The sequence below is a fragment of the Phragmites australis genome, chromosome 19, assembly GCF_958298935.1.
Source record: "Phragmites australis chromosome 19, lpPhrAust1.1, whole genome shotgun sequence".
In the NCBI taxonomy this organism is placed as follows: Eukaryota; Viridiplantae; Streptophyta; class Magnoliopsida; order Poales; family Poaceae; genus Phragmites; species Phragmites australis.
Window position 1 is genome coordinate 24,531,378 of NC_084939.1, and position 27,725 is coordinate 24,559,102.

General features: G+C 39.6%; 1 protein-coding gene across 1 annotated transcript; it reads left to right on the forward strand.

Moving 5' to 3' along the window:
• The first annotated feature begins 8,324 nt into the window (after nt 1–8,324).
• Nucleotides 8,325–12,132, forward strand: LOC133900386 (stem-specific protein TSJT1-like). The gene is made up of 5 exons (XM_062341503.1): nt 8,325–8,668; nt 10,756–10,996; nt 11,086–11,206; nt 11,452–11,561; nt 11,823–12,132. Exons 1-5 carry the CDS (start codon nt 8,466–8,468, stop codon nt 11,859–11,861), a joined length of 714 nt encoding a protein of 237 aa, XP_062197487.1. The 5' UTR covers nt 8,325–8,465; the 3' UTR covers nt 11,862–12,132.
• The last annotated feature ends 15,593 nt before the right edge of the window (nt 12,133–27,725 follow it).

Sequence of the window (27,725 nt, forward strand, 5' to 3'; positions counted from 1 at the left end):
TTTCTCTAGAGGATAACGAAAGAGCAACGAAACTATATACTGCATAGAAGAAATCAATTTATTATCTATGATTTCAATTGCCCAGCGGTTTTTTAAGTGTAAGGTTAGTCGTACACATGCACATAAATCCATGTGGGTGCGTGTGCACCTAATTTTTTTTTTAGTCTTAACATATGTCTAAACAAAATTGGAAACGTAACCTCATGTAATGCGAGAATATGCTTTAACCATTAGATGCATTGTACTATTCCTTCTAAAAATTAATCCCAAGAAAAATACGAAAGCACGTACTAAGTTTACAAGTTGAACTCAGGTACACATGTTCCACTACGAGAGCCCTTCCCAACTGCGCCTAGTTCGTCGGTTGGCAGCAGTTGACATTTGTGTTGAAAAGGGAATATCATTATATTAAAAGGTACCAGAGATTACAACACATCCCCTTTCTACAAAAGGGCCCTGAGTAACATAAAAATTACAACAAGAACCCTCAAGTTCTTCCTCTTCGGTTTTGGCAGCATTTGGTGGTCACTTGTCCGCCAAGCTGCACAGCAGAGCACGGAACCACCATCCTCTCCAGCCCCGATCAAAGAATGGACTCCAAACATTGGTAAGCCATAGGAAATCCTCGATAAAAGAACATCGGCCGTCTGCCTTACCGATCTGGCAGCACAACCAGCTGACGCCACCGTGGATCACAGGCCCCCAGATGACCCTGAAGACAAACCTGGCGCTGCCGGTGAGAACACCATTAGCCTAGAAACCGAATCCAAAAGCAGTGGATTACAATAACAAACAACCATACAAAACACCAGTAGCCTGCGAAGAACCTCGCCGGAGAGGCCAACAGACCACCCCGCCGGAGAAGGTTTGCAGGAGCATACACAAACTGGAGGAGCAAGTTCATGCTGAAGCCGGAGACCAGAACAAACTGCCGAAGCAGCAGCGATAAACGGCGAGATCCAGGAAAGGAAACTCGAAAAGAACTGCTAGAATACTTGTACCACCTAGAATACTTGTAGTTTGCCTTTCTGCCTACTTAAATTGGCAGGCAAGCAAGGTTACTGAGGCAATTAGGACTTTGTGACTTGTGCCTTGTTATTATTTTCCAGTTACTACTACATCATTTAAAAACTTTATTAAGCATCCAGTCGATGCCATCATTATTCCCCACAAGCATGTGCATCAAAGCAAGCATGTACTAACTAACAATAAAGCTGAAGAGTATATATTACTATGAATGTAATGCTAAGGAATCGACCTCGAGCTGGAAGCATAGATAAACCACCTAGGCTTTCTACATTTCAGCGCCTTGGAAGAATCATGGACTTCGGCTAGAGAAATGTTTGGTTTAGGAATCTTGGCTCAAACTATGGGCGCATAGCATTCCTGCATAGTTTCTCTATGATGCTCACATAAGATACTTCGTCAAATAGCCATGCAATGACGTATCAATCAAATCAAGAAAATCATATTCGAAGGTCTAAAATTAACTGGGAAAACAGTTTCGGCAAGTTGTATTATCTGATGATTAAACATGTAGTAAAGAGCGAGACTGCGTGCCAAGATTCTCTTTCCTCTTTCTTTTCTATTTCTTGTGTTCCCCCTGGTCGCAGAAGCAATCACCTTCGAGGTGATTGGAACTCAATTATGTGGATACAGTAGTAGCTTTAGATGAGCCACTTGGCAAGTTGCTCCTGCCAATTTTTGCATGATTTTTTAGATCAGACAAGCAGATAAACCTTGCAAGTGAAGATCGGTTCCTGTCAGTTTTTGTATAAGAAAAGAGTGAAACCATCTCACCTGAACCGCTCTACTTTGTCTGCACTATACTACAGAGCACTAACATAATCAGCTGATCGAAGGCAAAGGAAGTAGATTTTTCACTGTTTTTCCATAGCGATAAATGGGAATTTTAGCTCTTGAATTTTGGTGCGATTAACTGATGAAGTAGCCGTGAGTGACTAAACAGAAAAAGACCTCGCACCATTATACTTGTTAGGAATATATATCTAACAATGCTTACCATAGATGGGGGCCAGCGATTAAAGGTGACAATTCTTCAGTTTGATTCCTCTGCATTGTACCTAGACCACCGAATAAACTTCATGAACACAATCAGGAGAAGCTAAAGAAAATTCAGAACGGCACTAAATCACATGGTCCAGATTCTCTCTGCAGTGCACGAGCCACGCAGAAGAATCTCAAATCTGTGGGTCACTGTCTTATCCGATACTCAATGCTGTGGGCGCCCATTGGTTTCTGCATAAGAAATATCTCTTGATCAGTTCGTTCAGTTCGGATCCCACTAACCAAATGCTCAGTCTAGAGCCTTCTTCTGAACAGATCAACGATGAAATGGCTTTACAATTTGCAAAAAGAGGAGAATTTGCAAAAATGGCTCCATAATTTTTTTTCAGAACTATCCTGATCCATGACCATGTACGAAATGATCGCGTTCTTTATACCAACTGTGGTAAGACTCAAAACGATGTGGCAAGATTCGCTTCTCTTAGCCAGCGGTGCCGATTTCAATAACTTAGCGTCGCTTTGAAGTGATTAGATGGTCTACCATTTACCTAGAGGATTGCTCTGGTAAAATAGAGTTAATTTGTACTAGGCTGTTTTGTTCTGTTATGTTTTGTATATGTTATTTGTAAAGGAGACGAATAGCCGAATGGTGTTCAATGAAAAAGTACAGAATATTTCATTGTTTTTGTTTTTCTTCCACATCACTGTATCAAATTCAAATATCAGATTTGCTCCTTATATGCCTTATAAAGATAGAATTTTCTTTCAATGATAATCGGTGTTTACGTCAACAGTCAGACATATATGATAACTTTATTAATCTTCAAACTCAACATCTCTAATCTTCAGCAGACGATATATGTGTGTCTGTGTACGATAGTGTGAACGTTTATGTAAGTATTTGAGTTGTATTTCTTAAAGATTCTTGCTACAAATGTTGAGCCACTTGTTGATGATTCCTTTGCTCCTTGGTCGCCGCAAGAATATTCTTTGAGATTTCTTTTATTCTGACCAATTAGCAAGGTGCCTGATGCAATGTCACATCGCCACTCCGATTGGCACACAGTGTTTAGCTTTACTCCCATTTCTTTTGTTTATATGAGACCATCGGCATATATCATGGCATACGTAAGTTCGTTTTTCTTAATTAGTCACTCGCTACCAATCGAAACGAATACTCGAGGTCAAAACAATGGAGTATTTTTGTTGTGCTTACGAACTATGAACATGACAGTCTGATAGGGATAGATAAACTGAATAAATGGAGACAAACCCAATGAATTCATTTGTTCTCTTTAGCGCGTGTGCCAATGTAATAATACAGTTCGAATGGAAATTTCTGTGTATGCAGACATTTAAAGATTTTTTTAAGGAACCTTAAGATTTGAGAGATATCTCATGTAAACTGTTCCGAATTAGGATAACACATACGGTCAACTTTGCTTCTTCTTAGGCCGGAGTAAATTGTTGAACCAGTACGACCCCCTGAATTTTAGGAATATTTTGTGCACATGAATCTGGCAAATTTTACGACCCCTTGAATTTTACATGAATCTGGCAAATTGTACGTGTCCATCTGTTTGACAACACAAAAATCTTATCAGCAGCTCTGTCATTCCAGGCATGAATGCATGCTGTTTTCTGAATTATTGTGTTTCCACTTCACGGGTCAAGCTCTCATGTCCATCAACAACCAAATTGGTTCTTGAAAAATATTGGCTGCTGAATCGTTGAAAATTTGAAATAGACTTGAAAAATATTGGCTGCAGTATCACATTCCACACACGCCTTAATTTGTGGAGGCCGGCCATTCTCAAGTTATCTTGACAACAACGGCAAAGCTAGCGCCCGAACGTTGCAACTGCCCATCGCAATATCAAAGACTAACATCTGCAATATTTGAAATTAACGTTCGCAACATAAAAAAAGCACAAAAAAGCACACAGATCCGGACAAAAAAAATTATCCATTTGAGTTAATTTCTATATTCCGAGGTGCAACATACGAAAATAACTTTTGCAACAAAATTTCATAACGTCCGAAACATTCAATTTGAACGTCTAAAGTATTGGAGGTGCGAAAATATAAAAATTAACTCGAATGGATAATTTATTGGGACTGGATTTGTACACAAGAGATTCCAGAATGCAACATTCTTAAAGAACATCTGCAATAAATTTTCATAACATCTGAAAAATTATATTTGAACGTCTGAAATATTGAAGATATATAAGAATAAACTCGAATGGATAATTTTTTCGGGTCCGAATCTATACGCAAGAGATTCCCAGGATGTAACATACGGAAATAACTATGACAACAAATTTTCATAACATCTGAAATATTAAATTTGAACTCTGAAACATTGGATATACAAAATATTTTTGGGCCGGCCCAATGATACTATAGGCTAAGCGGACTATCTATCCGATGCATCGAATGTGTGAAGAGGAGCATTTCCGATTTTTAAAGTATAAGTCAGACATATATATATACACGTATATCATACTTTTATATATATATATATATGAGTATATTGTATTATACATTTAAATAAAATTAAAGACATAACTCAGATGGACAGGTTACATCGCAGGGGCCAGCTAAAATTGACTTGCTTCATTCTATCCGCTTGTTTGCTTCTTCAAGATGCCAAAAAGCAGAGTCAAAAAAAAAAAGAGTAAAAAAAAAAAGATGCCAAAAAGCGACGTGGTGCTGGATCTTGATTCCCTGAGGCGATTAAGATGTTTTTTTCGAAACGTGATTAAGTTTCTTTTTTCCAAAAGGCGATTAAGAAATTTTGTTAGTGTGCACATACACATAGTTACGTACGTGTAGCCAACGGGATTGTGATACTGCACGTCTTAGTGCACGTCGTTTTTTGTGACACAGCATTACATGGGAAAAGAGATGCCTAATGCACCGGAGGAACTTGGAGTTCGCGTCAGTCGTTTACCTTTTTTTTTCAAAAAAAAGAGCCTGGGGTTAACTGTCTTTATCAGCAAATAGAGGTGATCTATTGATAGTTGATACATATGTCCATGCAGGATGAAGTGCTAGCGGGCTCAGCTACTTCTTCGTCTCATAGTTTCTTTTTCTTCTTACTCTTACTCTTTCTCTTCTTCTCTTTCCTATCTCTGTTTCCTCTCCACAGAGGTTGAAGATCCGACCCTGCAGGCATGTTAACATGACAGTACCGAAATATTCATATACTCATGCATGAATGTTCATCTTGAACAAAGCAAAGAGATGGAGTGGGGTTTTAAAGTAAGCCCTGGACTGCAGGGAAGAAATGTGCTGGACCTCTGCTCAAGCTTTGTTAATGACAAATATTCTAACACGATTGAGTAGAGAGTAAACGGCCTCCAGTTGGAAAAGATTTCATGAGTACACTCACCACTTGCATTTTTTGGCTTTTCATCCATGGCCGCGGGAGCTGAAGTGAAGTTTATCTATGGGCAGTGGCGGAGGGTGAAGCAAATTACCGGGGGAGAGGGAGGAAGGCAATTTCACAAAATACAAGTGAAATATTGTTGACTCCGGAAAATATATTATATGTCTATATATAATTGGTCACATTTTACAGAATATATGAGTGGCCATGAAGACTACATATAGTTGCAGCGTTCTGGTGTGTTGTATGTTTAAGTTAGTCAATAAGTTAGTTAGCTAGTATATCTAATACATGTTGATTTTGTCTTAGGCAAGAGTAGGCCGGAGCCCAGTTTCACCTTCGTCACAAGGCTCTGCCTGTCTATGGGCATGGAACTGGAAGTATCATGTGTGCGGTGTGCCGTGCAATACCTGCTGGACGATCACCTTCTCCTGTGCTCGATTCTCTTCCTTCCTATACGTCTTCGTTGCCTCATCGATGCGGGGGCACTGGGCAGCCTCCGTTTCTTCTTCTGACTCGCATTTCTTGCAGCCCAAATTGTCCATACCACCAATAAAGTTCGAAGTTTGTTTCATAAAAACTTTATACAAAGCTCGATTTAACTTGCCGTGTCAAATATGTGCCCTCCTACTCACGGTATAGTTAGATAGTAAGACACGTGAGATACCAAATTAAAACGTGATTTGATTTGTATGTGATGAATCACCGATAATGTTAAATTTGAAATAATTTTAATTGGCATGAGTTTGTTTATGGCTAACCAAAGGTTGAATTAGAGCAAACAGTTTTAGAGTACAGAAAAAATACCTCACCGGAATATCCGGTGTGTAGGTTCTTGACCACACCGGATAGTCCGGTGGTACGGTGAAGTGAGCACCGGAGTATTTTCAGTGCCGAAGCAGAAATAAAAGCAAACACCGGGTAGTCTAGCGTTTTAGTGTGAGCACCGAAGGATATCATCGGATCACTTGTTGCAGAGATGTAACAGAAAGGTGGTTCAGTGGATTTGCACACGCTAAATTATCCGATGATGGACATGAGATCATCAGAAACTTTTACCGGACTTTTTCTTGCAGAGAGCAAAAAAAATTTGAAACAAATAGTGCTACACTCACCGGATGGTCCGGTGTTCAGAGGCAAAAACACACCAGATCATCTGGTGTTCACTTTTTCAGTACAATATATTTTGAACTGAGGATTTATGATTTTGGTTTTGAACTAACTTAGTTTGAAGTTAGAGAAACATGTTTGCTTGTCTCATATTGTGCAGGTGATATATGCAACTTGGTGGTCAACGGCGGGATGATCGAGGCCAAGCAGGAGGCTTGATGTCAGACAATCAAGGAGGTCGGACAGAGTCAAAGGTGATCAAGCATAACGTGAAATGGAGGATGAAGATGTCGTGTTGACAAAGTCAAGCAAAAGGGATGCCGGTACAAGTGATAAAGTGGCCCGAGGGATCAAGAACGAGAGAGACTTGCCGACGGTTAAGATCACAAGACGAAGGACACGCATCATAATCGAAGCGCTCGCTTCAGGTGGAAGCAATTGACGACTAGTCACATTTTTAGAAGTGTACTAGAGTTTCACGGTTTGGTTTCAAAACATGGGAGGATTGGATGAGTACGTAACACCATTGCGAAGCTTACTTAGAGGCAAAACTAAGTCATGAAGACAACACGTCTGTCCGATAAATAAATAAAAATAGACCAAAATATCCTCGGTAGTAGGTAGGAGTGTACTACAAGAAGGGTAAAGTTTTCTAGCGCTATAAATAGAGTGGTAGGGCTATGGGAGGACTTGAATTCCTTATGCTACTCATTTGAAAGTCTAGTGCTAGAGTTTCAAATGAGATGAAGATGGTTACTTAGCCTATGTAATAGGTGAGAGTTTTAGAGAAAAATTATTATAATTTGTCTAAAATAAGGCTGATATCTTTGAGTAATAAAGATATTTGTATTTTTCTCCTTCTAGTCTCTCTCTACTCATTCCTTTGTAAGTTTCTTTTTCGGTTGTGATTTTCTTGTTGATTTTTATTTTTTCTTTGAGCTGTGATTATTCAACCTTATAAAGTTGTTTTTTTTGTCGTTAGAGGCATAAACGTTCATATACTCATGTATTTAAGATATTTTTAAATCTTCTTGCCTCTAGACCATTAATTTGAAGAGTTGCTTCTTTCGATAACTGTCTTTTTGCTATTTTATTTATTCAAGTTTCGAGCTTCTGTGCACAAAGACATATAGAATGATCTTGAATAGAGTCTATGGTTCATATTACATTCGTGGAGTTATATTATTTTGGAACTTTTTTCTCTCTGTCTCTTTAAAATTTATGCTTTCGTTTGTGTATTTTTAGGAACGTTGAGTGAACAAGAAATAAATCATCTATTTCGCAAAAAATTTGTAAAACACATATTCACCTACAGTCGTCGTCCTCAGTCCTATAACACGATTCATACTACCAGTAAAAGATAAGAATTGCTAGTTGAGTATATCTCAATTGGTTAAGATACTTGTAATAGAATACGTTTATTCATGTATTTGTATTTTTTAAATTAAATCTCAAGAAGAATGGTATATACACACACCTAAATGTGTTTAAGTTCGTGTTATGTGATACTTATACTTTCAATTTTATTTAAACATGTGTTATGAAACTCATATAGATACGTGGATACGAGTATAATTTGTATAAGTGATTACGTTTGTGCGCACTTAAAAAAAAATAAAGATGGGCACTACACGGGCATGCTCACGAGATCGTAGTTGTTTCGAGCTTAACCAAAGTGCAAAAAGGGATCAGTAACAAGGAAACACAGGATGCCAGATGGGTCCACGTCATTAGCCAAAACAGGGGGCACCGGACCTGGCCTGGTTTCGCGGCTATATAAAGCACCTCGCCTCCGTCTCCATCCGATCCATGGAGTGTGGAAGGCCACATACATATGCTTATCCTACCTTGATTAGCAGAGGAGATTAGTAAGTAGTAGGACTCGTTAGCTCAGCGTAGGTGTTTGGGTTACTTGGTTAGGTGGAGTGTGAAGATGCTGGCGGTGTTCAGCGGCGAGGTGGTGGAGGTGCCGGCGGAGCTGGTGGCGGCCGGCAGCCGGACGCCGTCGCCCAAGACGCGGGCGTCGGAGCTGGTGAGCCGCTTCCTGGGCAGCGCCAAGCCGGCCGTGTCGATGCAGCTGGGCGACCTCGGACACCTCGCATACTCCCACGCCAACCAGGCGCTCCTCCGCCCCAGGTATCACACTGTCTTTTTGTCATGGACATGGATGGAGTACTCTTTCTTTTCGCTTGATCAGCTCAAAAGCAGCGCCCTTTACTTTCGCCTGAATTCTGCAAGATCTAAGGATGGATTCGAGATGCTTTGCACAGACCAGTTGGTGGTTCTTGAATCTTGATACCTTAAGAAACAGAGACAGTTGCTCTGTTTTCCTCATTAGTCAGTGAAGTCCGATCGGTAGCCGGTGACCTCTCTCTCTCTCTCTCTCTCTCTCTCTCTCTCTCTCTCTCTTCGATAGTGCTGGCTCTGGAAGCTGGGGAGCTCAGCTCCGGCCATGTCATGGCCCGTCGCCGGGGGCTTCTCTGGCATGAGGCCCTCGGGGTTCGGAATAGCAGCAGCACGGTGGTCGGGACTCACGGATGGGAAGTTACGCTCATAAACTTGAGATTAATTAGGCAGCTAAATTCGATTTTTAGCGGATTTATCGAACAGAAACGAAACTATGGTTGACACCCACTTCTGTCAATAATTGGGCAGTTTTTTTTTTTTTTTTTGGCCCTTATCAGAGGACATGCGTGTTGCTTTCCAAGGAGGAAGTTAGCAATAATGAAAACTGTTTTCTGATCCATTTCCTGTAGCTGTAGGACCAAGCTACCAACTCTCCTTCACTTATCGTTTCGGACTTGATCGTGAGCCACAAAAATTAGGCAGGAACTGACACGAGACTTAGATTCGGGTTGAGCCAGTGGGATCTTCACATTGCAACACATGACTTTATCTATAGTTTTGCTTCCTTTGTTCAGGTAGAAAACCAAATGGAGTGGAAAATGAACAAAGGGAGTACTACACACCAAAAACACAAAACAAAGGCAGTACTAAGTAGTAACCAGATGTCTGTGTCTTGGAACATGAAAATTCCATTAGAACATATGGAGGTATGATTTATTATAATTGTTTATTTATGTTAGGATTCATATTCGAGAAGTAGATGAAAAAAATTATAAAGCAGATAAAAGAATCAATAGGTAGATGATTATCAGGAAGATGCGAAAGAAAATGTGAAGTTGTATTTCCCCTGTGCCTTGCCACGGTGCTACGGCATCTACATCTCTCTACCCATGCTGCTACGCTGTCTCTGGTTGATTTCTAAGGTTACTGCGTCAAATGGTTGGTGACGATCCATCAGATAACAAAGTAGTACATCGATGTTTTATGTTGACGTGGACATGAAAATATCTTGTGTATTTGTGAACGGAGGCCTGTCATCGAGAAGAAAAAAAATGCTAATGAAAGGAGGCTTCCCCCTCATAGAGTGCAATTTGCACGTCCACATCATGCCACCTTCCAGAGACATGGTGTCAACTGACTTGCCGACAAACGAGCCTCATATTCTCCGGTAGGCGGCTACTGAAAGATCAATGAAGAATTTGTCGTTCAAGAAAAGTGACATGTCTATGAAATATTTGTTTCTTAAGAAGAAGAAAAAAAGGACGCATAAGTGCATTGGACAAGCTTTTTTTTTAATCCCTTGATTGGTAAACATTCACATGGTTCAGTTGAAAGCTGAGGGCACTTGGTAGTCAGTTGGTAATCCGGCTTTGCTGCCCACAGATCTGAAGAAAGGAAAGCAGCACTAGGTGGCCCAGATGATCTTTCACGGCTATAATTTGTGGGGCCTGATTGTTCTGTGCTCTTATCCTGTCAGTACTAGGCAGATTCACTGAAGGAGTAGCATCCAAGGAACATTTCCACTCCTTTACTCCATTCATTTTTTGCTTTTTAGTACTTAGTAACATCTTAATTCTTAGCCCTTTCTGAACAAAATCAAAGAAACGGACAAGGTGTATGTTTGCATCAAGGCATTGATGTTGCACCTGATTGTGCTTACTGAACTCTGAAGGATCATATCCTCCTCCAGTCATTCGAGAATATCTGAAACTGCTAAACACCAAACATACCACGATACCAATGCCGCTTAGCATTCCATTTTCGTAGTTTTTAAGACTTAATTTCCATAATTTTGGCCACAGTAGTTGTCTAGTACCATGAAGATGCATGCACCGTCCAGCAGTCGCTAAACGACGACATGAAATTGTTTGGTTCAGGTCCTTCGCCGCAAAGGACGAGATCTTCTGCCTGTTCGAGGGGGTGCTGGACAACCTTGGCAGGCTGAGCCAGCAGTACGGGCTGTCCAAGGGAGCCAACGAGGTGGTCCTCGTCATCGAGGCGTACAAGACGCTCCGGGACCGGGCGCCATACCCGGTCAGCTTCATGCTCTCGCAGCTCACCGGCAGCTACGCCTTCGTGCTCTTCGACAAGTCCACCTCCTCCCTGCTCGTCGCATCTGTAAGCTAGCGCTCATCTCCAAGCACTTGACGCACTGCAGTAGCGCACGGTGATTTGGTTTATTTGTCTCATCTCTCTTGTTCTCTCAGGATCCCGAGGGCAAGGTGCCGCTGTTCTGGGGGATTACTGCTGACGGCTGCGTCGCCTTCTCTGACGACATTGACATGCTTAAAGGATCATGTGGCAAGTCACTTGCGCCATTTCCGCAAGGTAATGCGAGCTCGTTACGCAATGTCAGATCATGTCTTGACTTCAGTGCTGCCAACCACCGAGTCTTCTAGCTTTTTTTTTTTGAAAAAAAAAGAATCTCTGAAAATGTTGCCAACCACTGCACAGCAAGTTTTAAAGATGAAACTTTGTGTACAACATTTGAAGAGATGCAAATATCTGTCTTATATATATTTTTTTTGAGCAGTTTTCTTTAGTCCTTCTCACTAATCTCATGCTGGCTGCAGGTTGCTTCTACTCTAATGCTCTTGGAGGCTTGAAGTGCTATGAGAACCCAAAGAACAAGGTGACTGCTGTTCCTGCAAACGAAGAAGAAATTTGTGGTGCAACTTTCAAGGTAAACAAATGGTTTTGTTATTTCCTGAAGAAGGATTTAGTTTTATCGTGGTTCATCAGAGATGCATCGATCATGCACCATCTAGTATCGGATTCAAATGACGCAATTTACTAGCCTGAATGAGTAGGAAAACATGATTGAATAATAGGGCAATTAGGCATCCTGTTGCTTGGTTGCTTAAATCATATGGCGGAAATTTCACCTGAACTCTTGTAGCATTTCTCTGATGCACTGTTAACCCACATGAACTTCTATGTGCAGGTGGAAGGCTCTACCGTCCTCACAGCACTGCATTATTAGAAGGAGATTTCGGTCGATCTGCAGGCGTCGTTGGGCAAGCGAACCTTTGTACATGGTGGTGTAACATAATGGCGAGGCATGCAACTGATCTGCATCATCTTTCATAAAGAGAAGTGTCGCCAATGTGGCAATCACTTCAGTGTTGTTAGTTGTGTATCTGTATCCCTAGCTGTTCAAGTTTAATGCAACTTCAGAGTTCAGACCGGGTGGATGAAGTTCTGTAATCTGCAGCAAATAAGTTTGATCTCTGCATAGCCTTAGCCTCTGATGATATCTGGTGGTTGTAGATACATACTTGCTACTGGTTTGTGCATCGTTTTTGTCACTGTGATGCCGTTGCTGTTGGACTTGCTGAACCGGCCACCGTTCGCCTGTCCGGCACTGCGGCGGCGGCGACAGTGGGAAGCTGTGCAGCATCATCATCATCGTCACGAAGCTTTTAGGACCAAAAACGATGATAAGAGGAGTGAATAGTCGTTTTATAAATTTCTTACGAAATAGATAATTTATTTTTTTATCTATCTAACGCTTCTTAAATACACATAACCAGAAATATAAACTTTAGAGAAATGAAACGTCAAAGAAAGTTTCAAAGTAACCTAACTTTACGGATAGAATATGAATTATAGATTCTATTCAAAATTACTTCATATGACTTTGAATAAAAGCTTAAAACTTGAACGAAGAAAAAAGTAAATACATCGTTAAAAAAAGCAACTCTCTAAATTGATGGTACAGAGACAAGAGAATTTAAAACATTCTTAAACACATGAGTACAGTAACAAGAAGAATAACTTCTCAAGTTTGAAAAATCGCAGCTCAAAAGTAAAAATAAAAATCAATAAAAAAATCACAACCGAAAAAGAAAAAACTTCAAACTTGCAAGAGAAATAATAAAGAGACTAGAAGGAGAGAAATTTAAACATATACAAAAATAAAAACTTCATTACTTCGTCTTGCGATCCTGACCGCCAATAAATCTCTCCCGTTCTCGATCCCTTAGATCGAAAAAGAAAAACTTGCAAACTTACAAATGAATCAATAAAGAGACTACAAGAAGTGAAATTTAAGCATATGCAAAAACATAAACTTCATTACTTCATCTTACGATCCTGACCGTCGGTAAATCTCTCCTGCTCTCGATCCCTCGAACCGAAAAAAAAAACTTACAAACTTGCAAGAGAACCAATAGAGAGACTAGAATGAGAGAAACTTAAGCATATACAAAAACAGAAACTTCATTACTTCGTCTTACGATCTTGACCGCCGGCAAGTCTCTCCTGCTCTTAATCTCTCGAGCTGACTTATCACTTACATCGACATTCCTTTCACTTGATTTTGTCAACACGCCATCTTCAGCATATGTTTTATGTTTTGCTTGACCTTTACGTGTACAGTTAGGATCACCCTTGATTTCGTCTGACCTCCTTAATCGTCCGACACCAAATATCTGCTTAGCTTCGATCACCCGCGGTCGACCGTCAAGTTGCATCCGTCATCTGTACACCATAAGACAAGCAAATATATTTCTCTAACTCCAAATTCAGTTAGTTCATAATCAAAATATTCAAATCAAAATTAAACAATTCAAAACTCGACAAATCAAATTAATAATCTTATCATTCTCCAAGCATGCTATGGCTCTACCTCATCCTGCTGCTTCTCCATGTACGCATCGAGACGAATTGGGCGGCTGGCAGAACACCGGACGCAAACCAAACAATCCACCAGGCGCGGAGCCAGAAATCGAGTATAGGAGGGCTAACTCATTAATATCGATAATTATTATTATACAATAAGTATATCATAACGGTATGTATACATAAATACTGATTTAATCGGAGCATAGATAATAATTATAGCATTACAACAACATATGTTTTACAAAAGAAAACCAATATCTTATCTGCTAATTAGCTCTAACATAAGATAATAAAACAAGTTAGCATATACTTGACAATACAAAAGAATTATATTTTTATTAACTTGAATTTAGCTCTAAGAGAACCGACTAGAATATAAGATTTAATTATATTTTAGGGTAATTTTTTAGGTATCATCTTAAAAATCATAAAAATTGAAAAATATCATCGGTGTCTCTATGATATGTGGTCACTGGATCCACATCTCATCCTCACAGTTGATGATATTTTCTAATATAAGCACTTTTACGATGGTATTCGCCTAATTTTACCTTTTTCAATATAAACTATCATGTAACTTCGCACAAAATCATCATCTATTTTATTTCTCAAACACGTCTTCACTAATTTCGTAGCCAAAAATACTCTTTCGGTGGTCGCAGTTGACACTAAAAGAGTTATAACTAACCTTAACAATATGTAGTTCATTAAGTAGATTTTTTCCACTTTAACTAGGTTGTTTGTCATATCAACCAGTGACATCAATCTCCTCAAGTCATGATAGGGGCATACATCAAGTTGAAAATGTGGTAATTGGCATTCTAATTAAGCTCTTTCTTAATTTGAAAAATCTGCAGGCGAGTATTTTTCCACTAGAGTGCTTTTTTTTTTTTTTGACCTGGTGGGAAGAATAGCGAGCTGCGAGGGACGAGGACGCACGCGACGGAACTGGCGTTGCTAGAGCTTGTGTTTATTATATTTTGCATAAGGCCAACAACAAAAATGCTTTGCCTTGTCACAGCGAGGAATTTTTTAATTCTTAAATAAAAAATTGTAAAAATAGGTTTTCGTTTTGAAAAATTGCACACGTAGACACCGGTCACGGGTTGCTCTCAAAACGGTGTGTTTCATTGCTCTTAAAGTTAAAGACACTATCAAAATAGTCATAAAAAATGGATGTCATGTGTAATTTTTTAAACTGGATAGTAGTTTAGATGTGCTATTTTTCAGAACAAGTGCATACTTTTGCAATTTTTCAATTTAAAAAATATAAAAATAAAAAGTTATCACAGCGAGCACTCGACGGACTCGTTCGAGCCCAGCCCGATATTGCATGTCATCTGGCCCAATGGCTATCGCCTCTTTTCTTTTAGGGAAGGCCCAATGGCTATTGCCGAGTCAACCCGCACCTAAATGGACCAAACCGACTTGTAGGCCTAGCCCAACGAAGACTTTGAGGCCGAGCAGGCCAGCTCTAGAGATTCTGAATTTCCAACCACCTGTCCCAGGCACCCAGGTTTCTCTTGAGCACAGGTATGCCCAGGGGTAAAAAAAAAAAAGAGAGAGGACGAGGGAGAAGAAGATGGAGAATTTGGAAGGAAATTTTACTAAATTTGATCTCACAGAAAGATTTTTTTTTTGCATGTCACGTGTTTCTTTTTTTTTCTTTCAGTACACGTGACCACTGTTGGATAAAAAAGGACAGTATAGAATATAATCTTGTAGAGATCTTTTGGTGAGATCTTTGAGAGAACCCTCCCTACCTGTCGGGCTGTTGACCCTGGACCTGCCATTGACGTCTAAACCATCAGAAGCATTTCTAATCCACTCTACTCTACCGAAGGTCCGATCAGGAATATGTTTCGGAATACGGATACGACGTCGACAGATGCCGCAGCCTTCGTTGTTTCGTTCTGGGCGCGCGAGCCTTTGACAATTGACACACACACCGGCGCACAGACTGGTACGCAGACTGGGGTGAGGAGATGGGTATGGGGCCTATGGCGCCAGAACTGCATGCATGTTAGGGGGCCACCCCAGCCGAGGCAGCAGGCAGATGCATGCCATGTGATCCTTGTCTCCCCCCTCTTCTTCCTTCCTCGCTCCTCACTCAAATTCCACCAACCTAGCTACTGCAGCAGCCGAAAATCCTTGCTTTCCCACGAGCCGAGCAGAGCATGCGCAGCAAGGCCGGACCGCCTCGCCGTAATCCCCTCTTCGTCCGAGACAGCTCTCAGTCTTATTCTTACATGGAGCCGTCGAGGCCATACACGTAAGTAACAGATAAATTTAAGTTAAAATGTATCTTGATTTATTTACGATGAGTGATTAATAAGATTATAAATTTTATTTTTTGGCTTAATCAAAGTTACAGAGAAAATTGAGTTGGCATGTTTGTCTCTGAGTTCAGAAAAATATACACGTCGGATAGTCCGGAGATCTGAAAGTTGAACACGCTGGATGATCCGGCGTTCAGATGAAGTGAACGCCGAAGATTTTTTTGCAGAGAGATTGCAAACTGGTTTTAGCGAACTTAAACATGTCGGATGGCTCGACGATGTACATGAATGGATGCTGGATTATTTCTTTCAGATAGGATTCTAGATGGAGGGCTCTGCTGAGTGGCACACGCTGGATGATTCGGTGCTCAGAAGGAATATATGTCGGATCAATCGACGTTCACGATTTTTCTACGATATGTTTTGAACTAAGGATCTCGATTTGGACTAACTGCAGATTGAGTTATATGTTGTTGAGATGCATATTTGCTTGTCTCATAATGTGTAGATGATAGCTGTGATTTGGCGACTAACGGCAGGAAGATCTGGGCGGAGTCAAGGATGATCCTAGCTATAAATGTGTAGATCAAGCGGAGCGTGAAAAGATGGGTGAAGATGATATATTGACAAAGTCAAGCGAAAGTGATATTGTTGCAAGTGATAAGACGGTCTGAGTGATCAAGAGCGGGAGAGACTTGCCGGCGATCAAAATCGCAAGACGGAGTACACATATCGATATCGGGATACTTGTTTGAGGTCAAACAAGTGACAGTGAGTCACATTTGGAGATTGTGTAAGGGGTTTTACGGTTTTGCCTCAAAACCGTGGGAACGATGAAAGTGCATATGTAATCATCGCAAAGCTTGCGTCAAGATGAAGTTAAGTCATAAAGGCACCATAATCGTTTGATGTATGAAGAAGAAAATAAATCAAAATGTACTTGGTATATATATAAGTGTATTACTAGATATGGATATTTTGAAAACAAGGTAGCAATTTTAAAGGTCAAAAAAACTAGGCTATAAATGGAAAGGAAAGGCTAGTTGAGCCTTTTGAAACAAACACTTAAGCTTCTTGAGCCATTCAGATGAGAGCTTTATGCTAGAGTTTTAGAATAGAGAAATATGAGTGCTTAGCATACATATTAGGTTAGAGTTTTGTAAGGGAAAAACTTTGTAATCTGTCTAAAATAGGTTGACCTCTACGAGCAGTGAAATATTTACTCTTGTGCTTGAATTCACCTCCTTCTAGTTTCCCTCTATTGGTTTTCTTGCGAGTTTACAAGTTTTTCGTCCTTCAGTTGCGATTTTTGATTTCATACTTAAGCTAAAATTTCTTATTTTATTGGAGTGGTTCTTCTCGTTGTTAAAAACATAAAATTCACGTACAACATACATAATTGTGTATTGAATTCACTTGCCTCTTATCTATTATCTTGGAGGCTATCTTCACCCGATATTCATCCTTTTTATATTTGATTGTTTCTGCTCAAGATCTAAGTATTATGTGGAGATGAACCATGGATTGGTATGTTGTAGAATCTAGTGTTTGATTCTAATTATGAGACTCATCATTAGTTGGATTTTTATGTTTGGATTTTGAACTTTTGAATCGCAGTTCTGTTTAACTCGGAACTTCCGATGTCTTATGCTTTTGCTGTGATTTTTTGGTCTTGCATTGTATTTTACTGTGATTTATTTTTAAGTTGTGTTAGGTAAAAAAATAGAGAAAAATCATATATTTTAAAAAAATTTATTAAAACACATATTTACTCTTCTCTTGTCGCCGTTCTAAGTTCTACAGCAACCTCCATATACCAGCCAAGATAAGAATAATGTAGGTAACTGCATGCAAAGATAAAGAGAGATGAGAAGGGTCAAGAAGGTTCGAGCTATCCTCTCGCAGCCTGTTCTTTTACTCTGAAAGTAACTTCAATAAACATTTCAATAGTCTTTTCAGACAAAGAATGTCTCAAGAATGTCTCATAATCTTACGGACCTGGAATGGAGGAGGCACCAACGCGTGCGTGCACGTCGCCCCTGCTAGTGCTGCAGCAAAGCACTTTCTGCATGAACAGTACCTTGTGTGATACGGGCATGGTAAAATTGAGCAGTCAGAGCCCAAGATCGATGAACGAAGGAGCGAATGTCTCTGTCGACGCTCCATGCCAAGTTAACAGTCATTTTCGTCCTTCCCTTTCTAGTCTGTTCATAGATGAGCATGGATTAATGTCCTTTTTCCTAATAGCCCTAGCCTCGGTCTAGTCAATTCAGAAAGCTGCATGTGCTTGCCCATGCCTAGAATGTCTTGTGATGAACTTGCATGGTGCTGGGCTAGCTACCTAGCTCTGGAGTTACTACATAAATAGCCAAACTTTACTCTCTCTTGTCCTAAATATAAGTCCAATAAGATCCGATGAAATTGAATTTTCCAAGACATATGGTCTCCAATGACACTTTGACTAACGATGTATATGCAAATATATTATTTCGAATAAAAATATATATATATATATATTATATAAATATTTTTCATGAAGAATCTAACAACATCGAACTTACATTGTCAATCTATATGATTCTTTTAACTATTATGATAAAAGCTAAAAAGGTTTAACTTACTAATCGTTTGGCAGGACTCCAGTTTCCAGTTTCCAGTTTCCAGCTCCACTCCCACAACCCTTCAAGATCACCAACATGATCCTAGAAAAACATTTGAACAACGTACCGGAAATCAGATTTTAAGGTTATAGATTATAATAAAGTGTTTTAAGTTATTATTTTTAGTCAGAACAAGATGGTTGAGTCAAATACCTTCAGTATATCCATAGTGCAGCTCAATAAATTCTTGAAGTTAAGAATATCTAGCTTAAAAAGTTATTAGAAATGGAGCTCATCAACCGAACAGGAGGTGAGTACAAACCTAAATTGACTTATATTTGAATCGGAAGGAGTACCGGATATGGTCACACTGAGCCTAAACACCAAGGTTTGTCAGAGGATTTGTCATCACAAGTTAAGATAGCCGGAGCAACAGACCTATTAACGTGCTTTCTCTGGCCAAAGTAAAATCAAGAAAGTGTAATAATTGCTTTGCACTGTAGCAGTACTAGTTTTACAGGAGCATGTCACTATGTCAGCATCGTTTTGTTAACGGAAACTATGTCAGCATCTTGATCATGTAATTTTGAGTACGAGTAGTTGTTCAGAGAGATTCTCCTTGTCTATGGAGTAGGCTGCATGGATAAGCTTTGCTTCTGCTCCATCTTCAACATAGTGTGAAGTGTGAAGTCTTCAACCTGACCAACCCCCAAGTTCCTCACTACAAGAGCCTTGGGACAACAAGCATGGAAAGTTTGTTTCCCTTGTTCCCTCGCATTCTTTTCGCACTGTACATTGTCTACGAGATGAATGAATATACGCGAATTGCAATTCTGCCTAAAAAGGTTCAGAGATAATCATATGCGTACACCTGGCGGGAGCATGCCAAATTTTTTGCCAAGATTCTCTCAATTTCGCAAGTGACCAGGCCCAAACACCCACACAAACACGACAGGGCGATGTGAGCACGCACTCTGCACTCGATTGGTAGTATGGTGTGTGGTATTGGCAGCACTCTGGATGGTGAGATGCGGGTGCAAAGGCCAACCAGCCCCGAAATCGAGGGGCGTCCAGAGGTCAAAAAAGGGTGAAGGCCTGAAGGGGCCACCGCAATTCCTACAAAAAGCCACCAAACTCCATATTCTTCGGCCTCTGCCCTTGTTTGTCTCCAACACTTTTTAAAGTCTTCAGCTGTTAGGAAGCTGGTCATACCTCATATTCAAGGATGGAATATACAGTGCTCATAGGATATGGTGCATCTGGCATCGCAGAGCTGTCTACTAGGAGTACTTTACAATTTAGAATTTGTTTCGTAGAGCAGCTTACCAGCTCGAATAAGTGAGTTATACAAAACAGTAATTTTTAGTTTTTATCTCTATAAGTGAAATTTGTAGAAGTGATTCTCTAAGAAATATTAAAAGCTAGAGTTAAAAAAAACAGCTTCCACTAATTCACTTCTCGCACAATCACTTCTTTCGTATAGTTTATTTTAAAGAACCTTTAGAAAATTATTTTCAACCACAGAATCATTCCACTAAAGAATTATTGTTTGCAGAAAATTTGAATCGATAAAAACTCTACCAAACGAAGTCGGGTTGCGGCGAATGAAACAACATCACCCAAATGAAGTTTGGTAGCTAATGCTATAGCCATCGAGTGGAGTCGCGTGAGTGTGATTTACGTGCAGGGGCGGAGGGGCTCAAGCCTCCCTGCCATTCGGACGCACACGAGGAAGAAGAAGAGACAGGAGGTCCCCCAATCAATCAGACGGACGAGTGGCTTGCTCTCGCTCGTCCCGTTGCCATTGTCGTTGGCCTGGGTGCAGGCCAGGTAAGGCGACCACGCCGGAGCCCAGACGCGTCGCGGCCGCCGGGTACGCACGAGCACCGGCGTCTTCTCGAGCGAGTCACATGCCATGCCCGGCTCCGGCTGCTGCTACACTGATCGATGCAGTCGATGGATATAAATAAATAAGGGTCTCGTGGTCAGGCAGGCTTGTCCTGCAACGGCCAGCATTCCGATGCGACGCGACCAAGACTGACAACGCTATGTACGTACGGACCTTTAGTGCTCGCTGCGCTCAACGCCAATGCATACCGCACTTCTGCTACGCAGTAGGGGTACTAGCCTGTCCTCCAGTCCAATTCCTGCAAGTAAATACAGTATTACTTCTTCCTTCATTCTCTTTACGCGCGTTTGCATTTCCATCGATCATTCTTTGTCTCTGTTTGTTTCACACTTAGCACGGTGATTCCTGTTAGTGATAGCAAGCTTTATACAACAGATCTAATGTTGGGTGGTTACAAAGTGAAAAAGAAAATAAGTACATGGCACATTTATCTACTGAGGAAAATAAATTTTGATAGTCAGTTTGAGTTCAATTCTTACTTATACAATAAGTTTCTATCTTTTATCGGAAGCTATTCATCATAAAATAGAATCTGTAAGATCCAATTTTTTAGCATAGACCAAGTAACAAGAAAAAAAATATCATATGATAAACTGGGAGACCCTGGCTAAGCTAAAGGATTTTGGTGATCTAGACTTCACAGAAACTAAGGTGATGAATATTTGTTTACTGTCCAAGTGGATTTTAAAATTAGAGCAAAGTTATACTGAACCTTGCTATGATTTACTTTGAAGTAAATATCTAGTTGATAGAGGTTTTTATAATAGTACAAATGTTGGTGAATTACAATTGTGTGTTGGGAGATGGGGAAAAAATCGGTTCTGGTTAGATGTTTGGCTTGATCATTACCCTGTGAAGATCAGATTTGAGCAAATCGCAAAGTCTGGTATGAGCAATAGGCAACAGTTCACCAAGTTTTGGGAGATGGTGATACCAAGTTAACTTTTAGAAAAACTTTTGAATCACAAGAGGTGTTAGAATAGAAATATTTGATTAATTTGATTAGAATGGTGTCCCTATTCTGACACTGTTAGATGGGCTTTTGAAAGAACATCAATTTTTTCAACTTCCTCTTTATACAAACACATCACATTCATTGGTGTTAGAGATACTAGAATGTTGAAAATTTGGGTGCTAAAATACCTCTAAAAATCAGAATATTTCTCTAGTCTTTACATAAAATTAGAATCCCATTTGCTGACCAGTTAATAAAAAAAAACTAGAAGGGAAGTGAATGGTGTAAGTTGTGTGGTTTGAAAGAAACATATGACCATATCATATTTTTTTGCTCTTTTGCTAAATTTCCCTGGTGTGTGATGAGATATGTTTTTCAATGGTGTCATGCACCAAATTCTTTAAAGAGAGTTTGTAAAGATGGTTCTTGCCTCAAATGGAGATAACAATTTGATGATTGTTTTAATGAGAGCTATGTACCGGTCTCTCTAGCTAACTAGAAACGAATATATTTTTATAGTAAAATTTGTTTTTCTCTTCAGTTTGTTGTTTACAGGACAATCACTTTCTTGCAGCGGTGAAAGCTACTCAGCACAACCAGGATGCGATTGGTCGCAAGGGCCCTCTCTATCATACGTCAATAAATAATAACTGAAAGTCGCATGTGTAAATCGTGGTCTCTAGGTTTTGGAGTCATATCTTCTTCCACCACCAAAACACGTTATCTTTTCCCTCTTTTTGAGACGAAGAATGTCTTGTTATCTTACGAAGTTATCACACATGACACACAACTTTGCGTGCCGAGGGCACCAAAACACGTCTAGCAATCAACTTTTTCACGTAACCGGGCACTGCTAGCGAGTGCTGTAGCAAAACACTTTGTAAGTAAACAACGGTTTCATACGGACATGGTAAAATCAATCAAGCAGATCCCCACATCAAAGTGTCAATGAGTTATTCATCTTTTCCTATCAATTTAAGTTTTTATAAATTAACTGATGCACTTAGCTTAATATGATATTAGAACTAGAGGTCTTAAGTTCAAGTTCTGTTGGACGCAATTAATTTTTATAGCCGACTTCTATTTACACATCTGAGATATAAGGGAGTCTACACATAAATAAAGTATTAAAATATAAGTAAATTATTCATCTTTTTTTTAGAAAGAGATTAGCGACTAGATGGAGGTTGAATAGATGCCTCAATAAATTTTTTACAAAATCGATAGTCTTCTCCTATTTGGATCACCCAACGTATCTCAAAACTTAAGCGGAAGCAAAAATAAAAGAAGTTTTAACAAGAGAAAATCGAGATAACACGATTCCACAGATAATATATTAACCATATATTTAATTTAAGATCAATTCATATATCTTAACACTTGAAAGATCACAACTTACAAACATCTTAAGCAAACGTTCTAATGTCGACACGTGTAGTTCGTCTTACGATCCTGACCGACCGGCAAATCTCTCTAGCTCCAGATCTCTCGGGTCGTCTTATCACTTGTACCGGTATCTTCTTCATTTGACTTTGTTAACAAGTTGTCTCTATTCGTCTTCCATGTTTTGCTTAACTTCCAAATATTCAGCTAGGATCATACTTGACTCCGTCTTGCCTCTTTGATCGTCTGGACCGACCGGCAAATCTCTCTAGCTCCAGATCTCTCGGGTCGTCTTATCACTTGTACCGGTATCTTCTTCATTTGACTTTGTTAACAAGTCGTCTCCATCCACCTTCCATGTTTTGCATGACCTCCAAATGTTCAGCTAGGATCATACTTGACTTCGTCTTGCATCTTTGATCATCCAGCAACAAGCATTCCGCTTAGCCTTGATCATCCCGCCTTCGACCGTAAAGTTACATTCATCACCTGTACACTATATGATAAACAAACACATATCTCCAACTCCAATTGTAGTTAATCCATAATCAATTTGCTCAAATAAAATCACCAATCAATTTAAATCACATCAAAATTCATACAAAACTGAAGATCATTAAACTAAATAAATATCAATATCAATCTCTCATCATAAATAAACCAATATATATTTTAACTTAGTTTCTCATTCTTCATTAGCTTAGCATTTTTTATGAATTATTTGATGCATGTAGCATAATACATCCCAATGCAAGCCCCATCAAACCAAGTGTGTCGATCGTTGTCCCTCCATACTTAGAAAATAAATTTTATAGGACACATCGTACCAAAGATTTTCTTTTCTATGATGACACATTTGTCCCCCTTTCTCTCCTCTTCAATCCAACCATTAGATAAAAAAAATATATGACTATATCAAAATCTCACAAAAATCATTTATAGAAAATCCAATAAAATTTACTTCACATACTCCAAGTGTTACACTCATGTTCCGTCCATCGCCAGCCTCGGCCTAATCAATCCATGCAAACCACTGCATCGTTGCATGTGCTGCTACATGCTTAGAATATCTTGTGATGAACATGCATGGGGTTGGGGCTAACTAGCTAGCTCTCCGGAGTTCCAAACATCAACAGATCGATCGACGTGATGTACAAGATGGGGGAGGGACGGAGGGTCACTGTTTATGAACCTAAATATCAAGACGTGCCACAAAGCTTTCTGCACTTAGTTTAGAAACAAAGATAGTTGGAGAACTAGGACTCTTAGGTTATTGTATTGTATACCTTGTTTAGCAGAAACCAAAAGGCCCTATTTTCTGCCACCCTTGATTGCTCTTTGGGTGAAAACTTATGTCTAATTTACCGGATGTATAACGGCAGCGTGTTTGACGCCGTACTCTCTTCTCTTCAGTGGTGTCGCTTTGAAGGTTTAGCTCCGCGTCGGGAGACCGTACACTTGGGACTTGCGTGCTGGTGGTCGTGGTGACTTGCGTTTTATGGCGGCGACGTCGCCACACAGGTGGATCGATTTGCATATGTCTACCAGTGTGCTTAGGCCAACTCCAGAAAAGTCAGTATCCAGTGCTACAGTACTCCGCAAAGTACTGTAGCACTGAGACCTGAATTCCACCAGATACCTCATCCAGTACTACAGTGCCAAACAGTGACGCTACAGTGCTGCGGAGAGGACGGTACTGTAGTAACACTGCTCGCAGGGACTAACAGGGGCCCCGGAGACAGAAAAACGCGTCAGGTACTGTTGCAATACTGTAGCACACACTGTTTACAGAGGCTAACAGACGGGTCCAGAAAGAGAAAAAGAGGAATAGAAGATAGTAAATAGGGTAGCTGCTGGAGATGAAAAAATAAAGAATGCTGTAATAGTGATAGAAGATGCTGTAATAGTATTTTTGAGGATAAAAATTTAAGGTAGCTGTTGGAGATGGCCTTAGTCCCCTTTTGCAGTTGGGGTCGTTTTACGATGCTATGAGTCTAGTTAAGCTACTGTATATGTTTAAAATAGATATTATAGTAGAATACGTGCAGATGAATTTTAGAAACTTTAATTATTAATATATATAAAATTATTAGGATTTAACACATAAAAATGATAATATTAAATTTATCATGAAAAATACTTTAGCATCATCTAATTTTTATAAAAATTGGTTATCAAAATTAATAATAAAATATGTTTATTGAAGATTATGTTAATATTCTAAATGATAATTAAAAGAGAACAGAGATAGCAGGTCGTATGTCCGTCGTGGTTTTAGCTCGGTTTGAACCAAGGTATGTAAGGGTTGGCCTCATTTTCTTTTTTAAAATAAGGCATCTCTTTCTTACCCCCTCGTTTATAGTTTAAAAAAAAGCAAAAGGGTAAAGTAGTCTACTGGTAGTAGTTTGTCGTAGTTCCATGGACCAGTGCATGTCAGCGCCTTGACAACATTTGACTATTTGAGTACAACCTGTTGTTGGGGAGATTCTCCTGCTTCATGGACTTGGAGTAGCCAGCTGCATAGATGTGACGTGTACAGTCACTATGTACACCATCTTAATCATCAGATATTTTTCACAATGCACTCACATGCGCTGTCAGGAATTTACCTGCAATCCATTAAGCATGTAAGCAAGTGTAGACCTCTGTAGTTGGGAGGCTGTTGAATACTACTTTAGATTGAGCCAGTGGCGGACCTAGAATTGAATCAAAGGGAGGGAAACGAGAGTTGCTCGGTGATCGCCAATCTGTTTCTCAGTGGCTCGGTTCTTTTCTTCAGTCTTCAGCGGGTCAGCACAGCACCGGTCGCCCGGGGAGGAGGGGAGCCGCCTAGCAGGGAATAGGCGCCGGCAGCTAGGAGCCGTAGGCCGCAGCCTCAGTCCCAGCCTGCGCAGTTATGCCCTACAGGGTAAGGGCGTAAGGCCAACACTAAGTAAAAAAAACTTAAAAATAATTAGTCATAATTATAATAGACGATAGGTATTGTATATGTTATCTTCAACGTGTCACTAATGATAAGTTCTTAATACCAAGTAAAGACTCGTCACTAGTAAGATTATTATTAACGGGTCAAAACTTAATCCGTCAATTATAACTTATCGTGACTCGTTACTTATGATTTGAAGTACTTTTTTCATATTTTAAAAACGAAAAAAGTCTAAAAATTATTTTTTAAAGTCGACCCAAGCCAACACGAGCCCATCGCATTATTTTAAATACTTGCGTTCCGCGTGAATCGAACACACCAACTCTCTCACGCTCAACCTACTCACCAACTCAACTATCACGTTGTTGTAATACGAAGCATATGAAGCAGATATTTTATCCTTTTAAGCTTTACTACCGAAGGTTATAGATGATAAGTTATAACCATTATCTGTTACCTAATAAGTCATAGGTGATGAATATTGATTATGACCCATATATTATGCTTATGTTACCAATTTAAATTATAGGTTGTTCTAGAGTTTAACTGCAAAGAAAATAATAACACTTTTAATATTTCAATTCAAAGTTTTAGAATCAGAGAGTGAGATTAAAGTTCAATTGAGCTATTCACTTTGACTGAAAGCAGCTACAGAATTAAAATATGCAATATAACTAATGTTTCAAATAAATGACATGTAGCGTCCTCGATAAAATGAGCATAAATTTTACATACAGACTCCGAATTTGATATTTTTTTACTCTATGAATATCTACATAAAAAATTTCATCCGTTTCTCCCCTACTTTATCGGTTCGGCAAATTTTTTTGCCCAAAAATGGTTTGAAATATTGAGTTGTGCAGAGTCGCCACCTTTTATATCAAACTTGAGCATATATATATATACATATTTACTATATACACAAATTATTAAATGTGCATTATTTCTTTTACCACACATTTATAGTCTGCAAATAAATGCTACTAGTTGTTATTCTTAATTAATAACTAGTCCCTTATTTTTAATAAATAGTAGCCGGAGGTCGAGCAACAGTTGATCTAGAGCCTGAAGGGAGCCGTCCGCCGCCGGTCTAGTGGTCTAGAGCACTGGGCTTGGCACTAGGCTCGACCTCTGGCTCTCTGCCGCCCTCTCTAGTCTGACTCTCACGGGACACGAGCAGCTGACGAGTCTGACTCACTGGCCGATCGAGGACACTACTGCACAGGGCATTGCTGCATTGCATGGGGTACCTGAGGAGGGGGGCTATACATGGGTGCTTTGGACCAAGCCAGTGGCTCTAGCACGGGTCATAGTTCCACCCTATTGAGCATTTGCATTATCAGAAAAGATTCAAGCAATTTTTATTTTTTTAATATTCACCGCTGAATACAGCTATAATACCTAAATATAAACGCACGCACTCACTCCACACACACCTAACGTACGCATATGCTAGCCTTACAGCTACACACAGCTTGAACAAAACGTCAATCCAAAAATCACTAGATCCAACAAAAATCAAGCCCGGGTGGGTTCGTTCCAACACTCGGTCCTTACCACCGTGCCTTCGGCACGTTCGCAGATTCAAGCAAATTTGTTGTTTGTGGTGACTGGTGAGACATCAGGCATCGCTTGTAAAAAGCATTCGATCTACTTACTCCATCTTCGTCAACAGTGTCAAGTCTGAATCAAACATGTTATTCAATACAGATAGCTGCATAGAGCTATATGCTCTCTTTTTTTTGCGCGCAGGAATTTAACAGGCTTAGGGCGGGAGTCTCGCAGTGTTTGACACGATGTTCCTGCATTTTAATCAGGCACCAAGGACGGAATGAATTTTATTTTCTTTGTCTTTAAAGAATACTTTTGTGTAGTTGCATTATTCGATGAATGAATGAATGAATTCGATTGCAACCTTTTTTAGAAAATACTTTGAGATGACTTTATTGAAGAAAAACAGAAGGAACTTTTTTGAGACATTCAGACACAACTAGTTGGAATCTTGGAATGCCTAGCGGGAGCACTTTGGAGAAAATTCTTTATTTACCCTCGGAAGATAGGTAATTTTTCATTTGATATTTCACGAAATAAACTTTCTTATTTACCACTGTTTTCAATTATCATTCTTTTCTCGTCACTGTTCTCTATTTAACCCATAAAAAATGTTTT